Below are 12,428 nucleotides of genomic sequence, written 5' to 3'. Positions count from 1 at the left end.
TAGCATGGTGTGGACAGTCTGGTTACTTTAATGCTTTCTTAACAATCGTTTTTCCAGTAACCTAATGTTTTATTTCTCCTCTGCTCCTTATCTCCTTAATTGCCTTAACTTAGAGGGTTTTTTTTCCTCATTAGTCTCTCTATTCATTCTCACGATTCAGCCCCACCAACTGGCCATTCTCAGGAAATTTGGTCCCGTCTCCTTGCAAAGCAAGACCGGAGCGGACACGATCGGGATGGTAGTGGATGTTGTAGATTCAATAAAGTAAGTTAGCCCGTTACAAGGAAGCATTTAGGAAAGATCGCCGCGGACTTTTCCCTTCCCTCCCCATTAAAGAAAAAAAGGAGACACACTGAAATGGCACGAAAGGCGGCAGAAGTCCAAGGATGTTCCGTTCAGCAAACACGTTTGAACCCTGATCTCTGTCTGACACGGGAGATCTGACTTCCAGCCTTTTATTTCGCCCGGTGCCGGGTGGAATGAACGGGCATGCCCATCACAAAGATGGCCGCAGCGGCTGACGGAGCAAAGGCGCCTGCTCGTCACAAAGGGGGCGGGGCCTGCCTTTCAGGGCTGTCTCTGACTTTTGTATTCGCCTTGTTTGGTGTAAGCGGTGCTGTCTCTGTCTGCCCGGCGGCTGAGCTTGATTCCGGCGACGAGGGAGGACAAAGTCAAGAAGACGATGCTGGGACTGTCGTTATTGCTGGGCTGCAGCACCGGTTGGCTCCTATATTATTGGGCGCGCGTCCCCAAGGTCAGCTTTAAGCACCGGTACTGCAGCTTCTTTGGGCACGCTTAAGGGATGGGTTAGGGGAGGCAGGAAAAGTTCCCAGGCGACGAGCGGAGCGGCTTCTGAGTCTTTCTTTCTTCGGGGCGATGGAAAATAAAAATGACTTTTTATTTCCCTGAACTTTATCAGAGGGTTCCCACCAAACTCCAAAACGGAACCCAGGACTTTTCTCTCTTTCTGTTAGTCCCCAAAGCAAGGTTCTTTCTCTGACCCCGGTTTCCATCCTTTCTGCCTTCTACTGCCTTACTAACAGGGGTGCTCCTATGGAGGATTACCAGAAAGCCACTCAATTGAAGCATTCTGCACTTATACGTGTCCTTTTCTGCTCTTGCTACAGGAATAATTAGGAACAGAAGCTCCTCACCTTTCTTTCTTTCTTTCTTTCTTTCTTTCTCCCGCCTACTCTTGTTTTTTCCACTTTCATTTTAGTTGTCAAGTGTTGGCATGTTCTGGCCATAATACAACTGCCTTTGTGTTGTTTTCTTTTTTCTATGGAATATGCATCTTCTCATTCATGGATATACAAACTGGTTTTGGGTTAATTTTTATCATACCTCTAGCCAAAAGCACTCCAGGTGTTTAGTCTGTTTGCAATTACGCCCTTCCCATGGGTGGAGATGTGCGTGCTTTGGCTGTCAAGAATTACTGTGCAGATCAGTGGTGGATTGCCAATTTTTTACTACCGGTTCGGGTGCACTCAAGCAGGCGTGCAATGCTTCTGCGCATGCACAGAAGCGTGGCACGACAAAACCGCGCTCCACTAAAGCGCGCCCGATTAAACCGCGTCGCTGATGTCATCAGCAGGGCGACAACAGCGACCGCGGAGGAAAAAGGGCGCTTTAAATAGCGCTTTGAAAGCAAGCCGATTCAAGTTAAGGTAAGGGTTAGGTTTAGGGTTAGGTTTAGGGTTAGGTTTAGGGTTAGGTTAAGGGTTAGGGTTAGGGTTAGCGTTAGGGTTAGGGTTAGGTCTAGGGTTAGGTTAAGGGTTAGGGTTAGGGTTAGGGTTAGGTTAAGGGTTAGGATTAGGTTTAGCGTTAGGTTAAAGGTTAGGTTTAGGGTTAGGTTAAGGGTTAGGTTTAGGGTTAGGTTTAGGATTAGGTTTAGGGGGTTTAGGTTTAGGGGTTAATTTTAGCTTTAGTGTTTACAGCGTGCTTTTTTCATCGCGCTGTGATGACGTCAGCTACGCGGTTTCGTCGAGCGCACTTTAGTCGAACGCAGTTTTGTAGTGGAGCCGCACAGAAGCGTCCAGGCGGGTGGGCGGAGCCTCCCATAGCCATTACTACCAGTTCGCCCCATCCAGATGCCTTTGCAGCTTGGTTAACTCACTATATAAATAGTTCATTTAAATTTATATTCTGCTTTTACTTTGTACAACTGAAGGCAGCATACATAATGTCCCTCCTGTTTTCCCCTTAACAACCATACTGTGTGGTAGGCGGATCTGAAAGAGAGTGCCTGGCCCAAAGTCACCCAGACAGTTTCAAGGCTAACGGGAAGACTATAGAACTCTCCGTCTTCCAATTTCTGGTCCAGCACCTTAACCATTACATCACACTGGTTGTAGGGAATATGCTGGCCTGGACCACTGGATCAGTGCTCCATCAAAAGCCAAGATATTCTACATAGCCTCCACTAGAAAGGCTACATTTCACATAGTCAAATTTTTAAATTTATTCATTCAATTTCTATAGCTGCCCAGGTGTAGAATTGAAAACATATTATTAAGACACTAAAAAACATTTTAAAACTATAAAAACAATAGAAACATCCAAAATAAATATATATAGTAACTAAGATACTGGGCCAGTTAGCAATGCAGCCAGGAAACAGAACCCTGAACACATTCAGCATCTCACGCTCTGGAACATAGCCAGGTTTTTAGAGCCTTATGAAAGGCTAACAGGATTGGGACCGTTCTAATCTCTGAAGGAAGGACCCTCCATATAGCAGGGGCCACTGCAGAAAAAGCCTGTCTTCTAGATCAGCACCATTCTTTGGAGACAGAATCTGCAGGATGCCCATTCTGTTAGATTGGGTTGGATGGGTAGAGACTTTCTTTTGGAAAAAGGCAATCCCTCAGGTAACCCAGTCCTAGGTCATGTAGGGCTTTAAAGGTGACATCCAGCATCTTGAATTGCACCTGGAAACCCAGCACTAACCAATGGAGCTCACACAGAAGTGATGTTAAATGTGTGATATCTCTGGCACCATTTACTACCCGCACAGTCACATTCTGCACTAGTTGGAATTTCCAAATGCTCTTCAGGGGCAGCCCTATGTAGAGCATGTTACAGTAGTCTAAATGAGAGGTTACAAGGGCATGGGTTACTGTGAGCAGGGCCTCCTAGTCTAGATACGGGCGTAATTGGCATACCAACAAAAGGTGTGAAAAAACCTTCCTTGCCACAGTTGCCACCTGCTTTCTGACCAGGAGCCAAAAGTCCAAGAGAACCTCCAGATTGCTTAGCAAGTCTGTCGGGGTAGTAAAACCCCACCCAGAACTAAAGATGGAAGAAGTTTGTCTCTGGAGTGTCCAAATATCCACAGCCACTCCTCCATCTTGCTAGGCTTGAGTTATTCTCTCAACTTTATTATTTTTATAAACTATTTCAGGTGGCAAATATACATAATATATATGTTCCCCCCTTCTCCTATTTTTCCCTGTAATCACCCTCCTTTGAGGTGAGTTTTGCTGAGAAAGGGTGACTGGCCCAAAATCACTCATGCTTATGGTAGAACTAAAACTCACAGCCCCCTGGTTTTTAATATCCAGAAGATATCCATGCAGATCCATATCATTATCCCTTCCAGGGCTGTTGTGTTTAATAATCGAGGTTGCAGAGGAGAAGAGCTGCTGGTAAGAACTATTGCAGTGTAGCACAAAATTGTTTGTGTGTACAGATTGGCAGCTGAGATAGGTACAAATCCTTTTAATTATATGGGAAAGAAGGGCTTGTCTGTTACAGGTAATCCATACGCACATAGAAGCATCTCTTTTAGAAGAGGCAGCAGTTTGCTGCTGTTCTGGACTGCTTTTCTCCCATCCATGTCCCTCTTATTTTCAGACGCACCGGGCTTTCTGTGCCACCAATACTGAGGACTTGGAACTGGTAGTGGGCCACATCAAGCGCAAATATACATAATATATATGTTTCCCCCTTCTCCTATTTTTCCCTGTAACCACCCTCCTTTGAGGTGAGTTTTGCTGAGAAAGAGTGACTGGCCCAAAATCACTCATGCTTATGGTAGAACTAAAACTCACAGCCCCCTGGTTTTTAATATCCAGAAGATATCCATGCAGAGTTCAGTGTTTTACATTCAGTTCAGGGGTGGGTTTCAGGCAGTTTGCGGCGGTCCCCGCGAACTGGTTGGTCGGTGAACCCAGAAGTAAGTAACTTCCGGGAACACCGAAGGATCCACCCGCCCGCCCGCGTTTCTTACCCGGTTTTGACGAGTTCTGCGCTTCCACGCATGCGCAGAACGCATACAGCGCCTGCGCGATCCTCCAGGAGCAGCTGGAGCATCGCACAGGCGCTAGTACACATGCGTGCACTGCACGCGTGCACGAGGATGCCGAACCGGTTGGAACGGGGCGAGAAATCCACCCCTGATTCAGTTGAACCTTGCATTGCAGGCTGAATTTTAAGAAACAGTAGTTATTTATCGTATAAGGACAGACGAGTTGCCTGCTCAGAAACAGATCCTTGGATCCTATTACAAATTCTGAAATATGCATAATCTGGGCTGTGCCTTCATTGCTTTGGTTCTAGGATTGCAAAATTAGGGCATATCCTTCAAAGGGATCATCTTACCTCCAATTTTCCCTCCCAGAAACCTGCCAGAACAATGACCTTCAAAAATAATCCCACAGGTGGCTATTTTGAGTGTAATCTTGATGTGCTAGCCTGCCTGCCCACACATACCTCTATTACGTAAGAACAAACCTAATGGATCAGGCCAATGTTCATTTTCATCCAGTAATTTTTTTTTTTTACAGTAACCAACCAGTTGCCTCTAAGATACTCACAAGCCAAGGAGGCAGATCTACCTCTCTCAGCCATGATTCATTTGCAGCTACTGGTTAGGGCAGGCAACTTCCCACCCCTGAGATAACACTAAGTCATCCAGTCCAAGGAATCTTCAGGCTTCCCTCCATGAATTTACTCAGTTGCCCTTGAAAACCATCCATTAGTTGTCATCACCACATCTGGGTGAAGAAGTGCTTCCTTTTTAAAAACATGTTCTAAATCTTTTCCCACTCAGACTCATTAGATGACTTCTGGTCCTAGCATTCTGAGGGAGGAAGAAAAATGTATTCTTATCTCTTATTTTAACTGCTTTATTCATCCCTCCCCCAGTGTTTTTTTGAAGCTAGAGAGTCTCCTAGACTTTCTTCATGCAATAAAAGGCATTTCAGTCTTTTGATAAATATGATTGATTTCTACTGTACTTTTTGAAGCTCTTATATCTTATAATTAAAAACACTCTTTTATTAGCTTCTCTGGGTATTGAGAAAAGCTTTTTGTGGGGGAGACTTTAATTTGCAAGTGCTTTCCTGCCTTGTTGCCTCAGGGTAATTCACCTTCTCCACAGGTAAGTAGAGGAGTGGCCCTACTGAAGGGCAATGGAGGACATCTTGAGTTTGATTTGTTTTTCAAGTTCACTCTCTGTAATTCCACTCGTTCCTTTGCAGCGCCCACAACTGGTGGCTTGTCAGCCTTTCCAGTCCTTCTTGGAGAAGTATTGTCCCATTGTGAAGGAGACATTCTACCCTACACCATGGTGTTTTGAGGGTCGACTTCAGACCATTGTCCGTGTCTTTATTAAATCCTGCCCATTTGTCTCCTACCGCAGGTGGGTCCACTATGAAGGAGGGAAGCCATTGCTACTTCTGGCTATTGTTGGGTTGAGGGTAGTGGAGATGAAACTAAGTGCCATTCTGTCCACATTTTGCCTCATCTTTTTACATCTCATTCAGTGAATTGCTGCACACTGCAGATGGAGGGCAGCTGTTCTTGGATTGGGCTGATCCTGATGATGAGACCCATCCTGACCCAGAAAATTGCCCCATTGTCCTGTTTTTGCCTGGCTTGACAGGCAACAGCCAAGAGACATACATTCGGCATTTGGTACGCAGCACTCAGAGCCATGGCTACAGGTGAGAATCACACACACACACAAAAAACCACACCCAATATTTTGAAATTTGGAGAACTGGATTTGTTTCACTTTAGATCAAGTGTCACATTCATTTGGGAGTTCAGTTCTGTTTGAGTGGTAATCATGGGGTTGTATCAAAATGAAAATGATGTCTTCTTATGGAAATTTATCATTATCCCTTCCAGGGCTGTTGTGTTTAATAATCGAGGGTGCAGAGGAGAGGAGCTGCTGGTAAGAACTATTGCAGTGTTGCACAAAATTGTTTGTGTGTACAGATTGGCAGCTGAGATAGGTACAAATCCTTTTAATTACATGGGAAAGAAGGGCTTGTCTGTTACAGGTAATCCATACGCACATAGAAGGATCTCTTTTAGAAGAGGCAGCAGTTTGCTGCTGTTCTGGACTGCTTTTCTCCCTTCCATGTCCCTCTTATTTTCAGACGCACCGGGCTTTCTGTGCCACCAATACTGAGGACTTGGAACTGGTAGTGGGCCACATCAAGCGCCGATTCCCTTGTGCACCATTGATGGCTGTTGGCATTTCTCTTGGCGGGTGAGACTTAGGTTGGACAAAGGAAGGGAAAATGAGGAAGCATAATTTTCTGACTCTGAAGGAGCATACCAGGAAGAGGCAGTCTGGTTCCGTATTTCACATTATCCAAGATTTGTTTAAAGATATTGTTCTAAATATGATGATATCGCTATCATCATCATCATGTTCTTCTTCCCAAACATATCAGTGTATTTCAATTTATATCTCACCAATGACACATTTTTCAGCCACATCTGCGTCACCTAAGATACACACACAGACACACATACTCACAGATGTCAAGGTGAGCAATCTTCAGATTCTGTGTGATTTGCTTCACCTGTTTCATGCATTTAAACATTCCTAGATTGTATCACCAATATATTAAGTACCACAATTTTCAGTAACCTGAGCTCCTGCAGTTTGCTAACATAAGGGGTACCATGTGTGCATAAAGACTTGTTACACCTACTGGGTGCTTTTAAACTTCCCAAGTTCCCCCTTTCAACAGAGCCAAAAACCTATAACCTTAAAATGATTATAGGACAAAAGCTTTGATTCTGCTTCAACATAGTTGAAGGCTCATATAAGGCACCAACCTCTACTAAACATGACTTTCCCTCCAGATATACATTTCCCCCCCAACCTGCTGGTGGTAGCTTTACTTTTTTTCTCTGGGACAATGCTGTTTGATTATGCTCTCACCCCATAATTTGCACAAGTCCTTGATTGTGTGCAAATGTATGACTTCAACCACACTGTATTCCCTGGATTTCATCAGCTTTGTAAATTGCTGTAAGCTCCATTTTTAGATGAGAAGTCATATAGAACAAAGTGCATTGCAAATTGTGAGGTGTGGACAAGAGAATGACTTCAGCAGCACTGTTTATTTCCTGATTTCATCATTCTTTATAAACAGTTGTAAGCCCTTTATCTAGGTAAGAAGAAATACAGAACAAAGTCCATTTAAAAAAAAAAAGCTGTAAAGCAGAGTCATCTATTGCAATAATGTTCCCAATGAAAATGTGAATCTTACGTTCCCTTATATCAGTACATTCACACCCTATGTTTCTGCTCATTGAGCCCAGCAAGCTGATTTTTTTGCTAGCCTTTTCAATGGCCTTTCCTTACCCGTCATCTAGAAGCCAGGCTGCAGTTATAGGACAGATGTGCAACCTCTATGTCTGATAATTTAATGACAATGGAGCAGGAATGATCATTTGGGGGGGATTTTTTTCTGCATGGGGAGCAAAATCAGTTTTAAACCAGAGGCATTTTAATCTTTCCAAAGATCAGGCTAATGTTATTGTGATTCAAGAGCTTTTGGGGAATAAAGCAGATATAAATACTTGTGGCACTCGTTTCAACCCTTAGCCCTCCCATGGGGGAAAATAAATAAAAGCAAATGTTTTTTGGGCTACAGATGAGAGTATTGATGACTGCATGAAGGTCAAAGACTGCCTACTCCTTAAGTAGATACTCTGTGTGGAAAACTAGAGATGAAAGTCTCCACGGAGGCTGTTTTTTCCTTCCCAGCTGCTCAAGGAATGTCTGATTGTTTATCTCAGAGTCCAAGAGGCTAATGAGAGCCAATGAAACTGCTCCTGTAAAACAGCCTCACAGAGCAAATCAGTTTCGTACTGTTCTTTTATTTTGGAACCAATTACAGAGCTAAAGCAAGGCATTTGAGATAAGACTCTGTCCCTAATTGATAAATCTAGATGAAAGGTAGCCCGGATGTCTTGTTTGCTCAGTCACGTTGGCAAAGGATGTGAGTCAGCAACACCAAACACACTTTTTCTAGAACATAGTAATGCAAAATAGGAACTTGCCTCTGATATTGCAAATTTCTACTATCTTCTTATGGAACAGTTCCCTCTTAGGGTAAAAAGTTTTCTATATTCAGAGAAGCATTTACTCTTAGTTAACTATTTAAAGAGGCATCTGGGCAACATTTCAATATACCGTGTTTTCCTGAAAATAAGACAGGGTCTTGTTTTCTTTTGACTGCCGAAATAAGAGCGTGGCCTTATTTTCAGGGAGGTCTTATTAGGAGGCAGTGAGTGTGGTTACTTCATGGCTGCGGCTGCGTTGCAATATTTTTGGAGAGGGTTATTTTTTTGGGGGGAGGGCTTATTTTAGCGCTTACGCTCAAAATTCTGATTGGGCTTATTATCCAAGGGAAACAGGGTATATAGACAGCTATTTTAGAGATGAAAACCACAGATGCAACTTGTTTGGCCAAAGCTCAACTTCGGTGTTGCAGATCTATTTTACCACTGACTCTAACTTGCTTACACAAAAGGCCCCGAGGCCTATAACATTTTGAAAAAGCAACCAAATATATTCCTGAAGATGCCATCATATAACTTATTTCTAGCTTAAATATTTTAAATCTGTCTTGTTCCCCGCCCCCATTAGAAATAGATCCAGTTGAATCTTTTCATAATGCTTGTTTTTGCAACAGTAAGGTGCTAAGACTCAAATACTTTTTAAATGAATAGCCAGGAAGTAGAGAGAGGTGATTATGTACTTGCAGCCAAACTGGTTGGGAAGCTTGTAAAGAATGGATACTTTTGAAGGGCATCAGATTAAAGGAAGCTGTCAGGTGGGAATTTAGTACAGATAGCTGCTCTAAAAGTAGCTCAGTCCCAATAATCTCTTAGGGATTTCATTTCTCTCACATCCTCTGCTGGAAAGGGGTCTATTCCAGAGGATATTTGAGACTGTCTAGGGAACAACAGTAGGAAGTTTTTAGCTTGAATCATTCATTGATGAAGAGTTTTCTGTCACTTGAAGGCTATCTTTAACTTTGATCTAGCAAAACATGTTCTTTTAAATTCCAGGATGGGCATTTCTTTTTAAAAGTGTAGCATTTATAATATGACTCCTGAATGGAATAATGCAAAGCTTCAGGTAGGCATTTTTTCGGCTCCCAGCTGTCTTTTGATTTAACCATAAAGGGATGGGAAGGAAGAAACCATATCCATTTGTGCCCAGCCCAGCGCCACTCACTCTCTCTTTTGACAGGGTCCTGGTGCTCAACTATCTGGGGCAAAAGGGACAGGAAGCTGGGCTGGTGGCTGCCATGACTTGCTCAGTGACCTGGGACTCGTTTGAGACAACCCATTCCCTTGAGCGGCCCCTCAACCAATTCCTCTTCAACCAGTACCTCACAACCAACCTGTGCAAGTTGGTCAAACGGTGAGTGTATGTTATAATGGGACCTTGCCTAGCTCAAGATTGAAAACTTAAGATAGGTGAGCCCCAGATCTGCCAACTCAGGCAGGTATCACAAAATCTTTGTCTCTCCTTTTTCTTCTAGGCATAGGAAGGCCATTGAAGGGAGATTGGATGTAGACCATGTGCTGAAGGTACCATCACTCCACCCTCCCAACCTTTTCTAGGCCCAAGCTCTGCTCCATGCCTTGACCCTTATGTGCTTTATCTCTCTTCTTTCCCACCGCTGGGTTTGCTCTCCCAGGCTCGCAACATCCGTGAATTTGATGAGCGCTATACATCTGTGGTCTTTGGTTACAAGTCATGCCAGGAGTATTACCAAGAAGCCAGTCCTTCCCAGAAGGTGTGTCACCTACAAGTGCCAGTGTTGTGCCTGAATGCTTCAGATGACCCCTTCTCTCCTGAACATGGTGAGTCCTATACTTTTTCTGGGGTAGAGAACGATCACTAGGAAGCCTGCTCTGATTTGTTCCGTCTTCTTCCAGCTTTCCCCACAGAGACAGCACAGCACGTGCCTACCCTCGCCCTCTTAGTGACTGCACGAGGTGGTCATATTGGCTTCCTAGAAGGACTCCTACCTCGCCATCAGGGTTACATGGACCGTGTCTTTAATCAGTTTGTGGATGCTGTTTTCAAACATCAGGAGGAGCTGGCAGCTGTAACAGTAGCCATGGGAAGCCAACAGCCTGAACAGAACTTAAATGCAAAGCTGATCAGCACATGATCAAGAATCAAACGTCCACCATACGGGTGAATATGACCTCCCTTAGAGAGACGAAACCCCTCTGAGGCAAAACTAATTGCGCTACCATGCACAACATCCTTTCTGTTCTCCTAGGGTACCCATTTCCTTTCCCAAAGGACTCCTAGTCAGATTCTGCTGCTATGAATAGCAACCACAGATGAAGATGCTGTAATGATGATCAGCAGAATACAGGATTGGTTTTCCTAGCATTTGGGCCTATAGCTGTTTGTTCCATATATGGAACCAGATGTTTACTTGTTGTTTTAATTCCTCCATCCTGGATTCTCTTGTAGAGAACAGTTTTGTGTGCTCTATGAAAATATTGGGCTAAAAATTTAGGCAAACCACAGGTTACAGAGTGGGTTGTGACTCTGTGAACTATACTATTACCAGACACTTCATCCTACAGTTCCCTTCTCCATTTTCAGTCTTAATTTCTCCCTATCAGCATTTGCTGCAGTTGGGAAGGTAACTTGTTAAATACTTCAATTCTACCTTCTAAAACTATTTCTGTTTCTGCCTTGGGGAAGAGTTAATCGTGTGTGGCCATTTTCCTCCTCTGAAAAATCCGCTACAGTACTTCCATTGAATGAAACCTGGACCAATCTTTCCCAAGAGAAGACACCCTAGGAGAGGAGCCATTATTTTGGTTTTGATAAAATAAAGTTCTCCTGGTCACGCTTGAATCCTGCAGCACAATGGGAATAGTTTGCCACTGCCCTCTTCTGGCATATTTTTCCAATTTCCTCATCTAGCTGCAACAATTTCCTAGAAGGATCTCATCCGTGTCCTGACTAAATCTGTCAAGACCAGCCAATATTTACTTGCTGCCATCTTCTACAATAACTTTCAGTATCTAGACCAAATCAGTTCATATCTAGTAAAAGCACATATTTTTTTCCCAATAAGATGAAAAACTGGGCTATTTCATTATTATACAATTGAAAAGATGACACAACAGAATGAAGTCATAAAAGCTGGTCATTTAGAAAAAAATAAGAGAAGTTACTGCTTCCCCTACTTTCAGCTAGCATGTTGGAGACTCAGGAAGGGGAAGAAGAGAAAAAATAGTGCTACTATATCACAATACATAACTTATTGCTCAAGTTCCTCCCAATCAGGAAATATGGCTGCAAGCAAGAATGGTTATAACACAGATATCTACGTAGATTCAACTATTAAATATTGGGCCAAAGAAAGATCTGTCACCTAAAACTCTGGAAATCATCTGTTAGTAGACAAAGCCCTGGTAGATTACTTGACTGCATAACAATGTTATATTCTCTCAATAGCTTCTGAATTTTTTTAAAAAAAAGAAATTTCAAACCATCATTATCATACAAATCCAAGCTATGTATCAGGGCAAATGTAGACTTAATTGCAGACAGAGTTCACACTGTTCTTGATCAGTGCTGGTGAACCTTTTTGGCACCGAGTGCGCATGCACACGCCAGGAAGGTGAACTTCCGGTTTCCGGCACGTACATGCACTACGGCCACCCAGTTAGCCAGTTTCTGGCATGCATGCACGCATGTAGACTGGGATACCTGTGCGCCTGCTAGAAACCGGAAGAGCAGCCACCCAATGCGCCTGCACGTGCCAAGAAGCTGCTCTTCCGGTTTCTGGAACACACATGTGCAACAGCCACCTGCTCTTCCGGTTTCCAGCGTTCCCGCGTGCGTGAAGACCAGCTGGCCAATGCGCCAGAGCCCAGAAGAACGTGCCCAGTGATGGCTTTGCGTGCCACTTCCAGCCCGCATGCCATAGGTTCACCATCACAGTTCTAGATAATATGTTACTGAACTGTGATTTACCGAGCTACAAATATCTGGTCTCAAACTAAGAGAAAAAACAGAGAAGCTGTATGGTGTAATGTGTAAACTAGGGCACTGAGTGGTGGAACTTTTCAAATGGTCTGAAAGACTCTGTGATCTTGCCAAGTCCAGATTCTCCCAATAGTCC

At 43.6% G+C, this 12,428-nt stretch overlaps 1 protein-coding gene across 1 annotated transcript; it reads left to right on the top strand.

The window, feature by feature from the left end:
- Nucleotides 1–566: 566 nt before the first annotated feature.
- Nucleotides 567–11,768, top strand: ABHD1 (abhydrolase domain containing 1). The gene is made up of 9 exons (XM_014062604.2): nt 567–754; nt 5,484–5,644; nt 5,769–5,948; nt 6,136–6,181; nt 6,390–6,502; nt 9,512–9,685; nt 9,807–9,855; nt 9,966–10,131; nt 10,207–11,768. Exons 1-9 carry the CDS (start codon nt 683–685, stop codon nt 10,443–10,445), a joined length of 1,200 nt encoding a protein of 399 aa, XP_013918079.2. The 5' UTR covers nt 567–682; the 3' UTR covers nt 10,446–11,768.
- Nucleotides 11,769–12,428: the final 660 nt, after the last annotated feature.

This window comes from Thamnophis sirtalis, unplaced genomic scaffold, assembly GCF_051295495.1.
Source record: "Thamnophis sirtalis isolate CommonGarterSnake01/CBP01778 unplaced genomic scaffold, rThaSir2_p1.2 scaffold_6, whole genome shotgun sequence".
In the NCBI taxonomy this organism is placed as follows: Eukaryota; Metazoa; Chordata; class Lepidosauria; order Squamata; family Natricidae; genus Thamnophis; species Thamnophis sirtalis.
The sequence above is the reverse complement of the archived record's forward strand: the minus strand, read 5'-3'. Positions and strand labels throughout refer to the sequence as shown.